This window comes from Besnoitia besnoiti, assembly GCF_002563875.1.
Source record: "Besnoitia besnoiti strain Bb-Ger1 chromosome Unknown contig00208, whole genome shotgun sequence".
Taxonomy (NCBI): domain Eukaryota; phylum Apicomplexa; class Conoidasida; order Eucoccidiorida; family Sarcocystidae; genus Besnoitia; species Besnoitia besnoiti.
The window spans coordinates 1-3,409 of record NW_021704069.1 but is presented as its reverse complement, the minus strand read 5'-3'; the positions used below and the strand labels follow the sequence as shown (position 1 = coordinate 3,409).

The following is a 3,409-nucleotide window of genomic DNA, read 5'->3' as shown; positions in this document are numbered from 1 at the left end:
CAAGCTGTAAACAAAGGACTCCTTAACTTAAACTGAGGAGTCAAGTAGGTACAAACCGTACAAGGATTAATTATGTCCATCTGTGCATCTAAGTTGAGACTATCGGTTATATATTTTAGACGCTAACTTCCCGGCTAAACATCCCTTTTCTTTGAAACACACTTCCCTTCTCGCCGTTAGCATGATCTCAAAGTACCAGAAGCCATGTGATCTATATAGTATAACGGGACATTAGACCGAACCTGCGATAGATAAATATATCTTGGATGATTGTATATTAGCGGCTAAATGTCAATCAAACATGCGAATTTTAGGTTTTCCATGAAATCTATTTGGAAGAAGAGGCTTGATAGTACTACCGTAAGTACATAATATACAGTCCCAGCAGTAGCGGTTAAACTATAGAAGAGTCGAGTATTATCCATGCATACCAGGCGTAAAAAGCGTTCATCCAGTTACTAAACAGGTGCCAGGCCAACAAGAATCCGATCCGTGTATTCCGTACAGACTAACATTAAGAAGGCGACTACCAAAGTGAATGTCATGATATTCGTACAGCTTGTATACAAATGTTGGTTTTTCAAATATACGCTGGATACCACTATACTTAATGCACTTAACATGATGGTCATGAAAAGCACAAGAGAACTTGGATCCGGTAAACAAAGACCTTCAAGATCTAAACCAGTAGTCCAACTCGTAGTATATACTCCCCAGAAAAAGGTAGTTTATATCAACCTAGGAATCCCATTTTAGTAAGTGTAACATGGAGTCTAGCTTCAGTTGTTATCTGATTGGTATTGCATGCCCTGAGTACGTAAGGAAAAGGAAAGGTTAACCGCTATTTAAACACAACAGTTACCGTAGCTGTAGATGAATGCTAAATCTAGAGTATCTCTCCTAAGACACTGCATAACATATGAATGCTCCTTCCGCCATTCGTTGACTGTGTTTACCACGGGGAATTAGAACAGAATACCAAGTTCTTGCCTGGAGGTTTGTTACGTTCCGTACAGTTGTAGTAAAAGGTATGTTAGAGACTTAGACTAGCGTTGGAGCACATTTTTCATTCGATAGTCCACGCTCAATCTTACCATACATAGTACTTTTATGATCCCAGGCTGGTTTAATAAGTCAAAGTTTAGCCGGGAAGTTAGCGTCTAAAATATATAACCGATAGTCTCAACTTAGATGCACAGATGGACATAATTAATCCTTGTACGGTTTGTACCTACTTGACTCCTCAGTTTAAGTTAAGGAGTCCTTTGTTTACAGCTTGTACCGTTACTTTCAGGAGATACGTTAAATTCGATGATCTTATGTGTTCACTCAAATCGAATAAACAAAGACATTATAGTTCCTAGAATACTGAAGATGACTCCGGTTATGAGATACAGACAACCAAGTTCTTTATGATTGCAGTACACCACCACCCCACTGGACTGCTTAAGACAGCTAAAAGTGTTGGATTTCAATATCACGGTAATCATGTTTGCTTGGAAGCTGTAGTCATTATAACTATTGATTTAGTATAAGCATAGAACCAATCCGGTAGTAAGATATACGATAGTAGCTAATCTACCATATAAGATATAAGTCGCTTGTGGAATAGCACTACCAATAATAATCAAGAAGATCATACTGTATACCCAAATAATTACCCATCCACTGACTACATTTCGAGTCATAAAATGTTGTCGTATCAACATTCGAGTATTCAAAGCTCGAATTTCAGATAAAAGAGCTAAGTTAATGAGAGAGGACATAAATACTAACAAACCACCGGTTTTGGATGGGATTACTTTTAACACCGCATAATATGCTAAAAAGTACCATTCAGGTACGATATGAAGCGGAGTTACAAACCGGTTCACTGGTATGGAGTTATCTGGGTGCGATAATTCAATCAAACCAAAAGCCGTTTGTAAGAAAATTAAACCAATTAGATAATATGGTAGATAGGGAACAAACTGTCTCCAGACGTTCTTAACCCAGCTCACGTATTACATCTGACGGTGAACTAGCGTTCCTAACTGAATCTTGTTCAATAACAAGGGAGTAATGAGCCGACATGGAGGTGCTGATACAATCCGAGGATTAGAACTCCCATATTATCTGACTGTTATCCCCGGCGTACCTTACGACCGTTATATGATTTAGAGATAGAATGTAATGTGGATTAATATCCACATGGTTTCTACAAAGTGTAGATATAAAATAGTGAATGGTTCTGTAAAGATCTTGCATAACATACCTTTAGATTTGCTTAGCATTATAGAGCTTGTAGGCATGTAAGTAACTAAAGAACTATAGATACTTTGAGTGAAGAATACAAGGATAGCTCCAACAATAACATGGCTAAAATGTATACCAGTTAAGATGAAAAGTCCATTACCAAATGCATTATCATTAATATAAAGAGATAGTCCTAAGTATTCCGTACAGACTAACATTAAGAAGGCGACTACCAAAGTGAATGTCATGATATTCGTACAGCTTGTATACAAATGTTGGTTTTTCAAATATACGCTGGATACCACTATACTTAATGCACTTAACATGATGGTCATGAAAAGCACAAGAGAACTTGGATCCGGTAAACAAAGACCTTCAAGATCTAAACCAGTAGTCCAACTCGTAGTATATACTCCCCAGAAAAAGGTAGTTTATATCAACCTAGGAATCCCATTTTAGTAAGTGTAACATGGAGTCTAGCTTCAGTTGTTATCTGATTGGTATTGCATGCCTGGTGACTTAGAATATGATTCTTATTAATGGGAGCACAGTTCCCTGGGTATCCAATCAGTGCTCTGCCTTGGGCATTGAAACTAACCCACAGTTCAACCCTGTATTATAAAATCCAGTAGACTCATGTCCTTGTCTTTATATAAATCTATTAATGCTTGTCAAGTTCCTTGTATCTAGTTAGCTCACTGCGTACTTAGGATCAGACCAAAAGAGTTCACTAATGGTACTAGAAAATAGGAGATCGCGTTAGTTCTTGGGAAAACGACTTCCGAACCACCAATATATATTGGTACAAAGAAGTTACCATATCCTCCGTACAAAGCAGGCATTAAGAACATAAAGATCATAGCTAGGCCATGTATCGTTATTATCACATTATAAGTAGCTATGTCTCTGTACAAATGATCGCGATCCAGAACTGTATCACTCAAATCGAATAAACAAAGACATTATAGTTCCTAGAATACTGAAGATGACTCCGGTTATGAGATACAGACAACCAAGTTCTTTATGATTGCAGTACACCACCACCCCACTGGACTGCTTAAGACAGCTAAAAGTGTTGGATTTCAATATCCTACTACATTAAGATTATTCCACATCGGTTATGTTCTAGCGTAATATATGGATTCTTGTTCTCACTCATCTTAACAGCGAGAGA

The 3,409-nt window shown here is 37.6% G+C and overlaps 2 protein-coding genes across 2 annotated transcripts; both read right to left on the bottom strand.

The window, feature by feature from the left end:
• Positions 1-1,526: 1,526 nt before the first annotated feature.
• BESB_042050 (cytochrome b) lies at positions 1,527-2,073 on the bottom strand (the record flags this gene model as incomplete). Its single annotated transcript, XM_029362713.1, has 2 exons — positions 1,527-1,970; positions 2,035-2,073. 2 exons carry the CDS (start codon positions 2,071-2,073, stop codon positions 1,527-1,529), a joined length of 483 nt encoding a protein of 160 aa, XP_029214643.1.
• An 83-nt stretch (positions 2,074-2,156) lies between these two features.
• Positions 2,157-2,570, bottom strand: BESB_042040 (cytochrome c oxidase subunit iii subfamily protein; the record flags this gene model as incomplete). The annotated part of the gene is made up of 1 exon (XM_029362712.1): positions 2,157-2,570. The coding sequence occupies one exon, from the start codon at positions 2,568-2,570 to the stop codon at positions 2,157-2,159; it is 414 nt and encodes a 137-aa protein (XP_029214642.1).
• Positions 2,571-3,409: the final 839 nt, after the last annotated feature.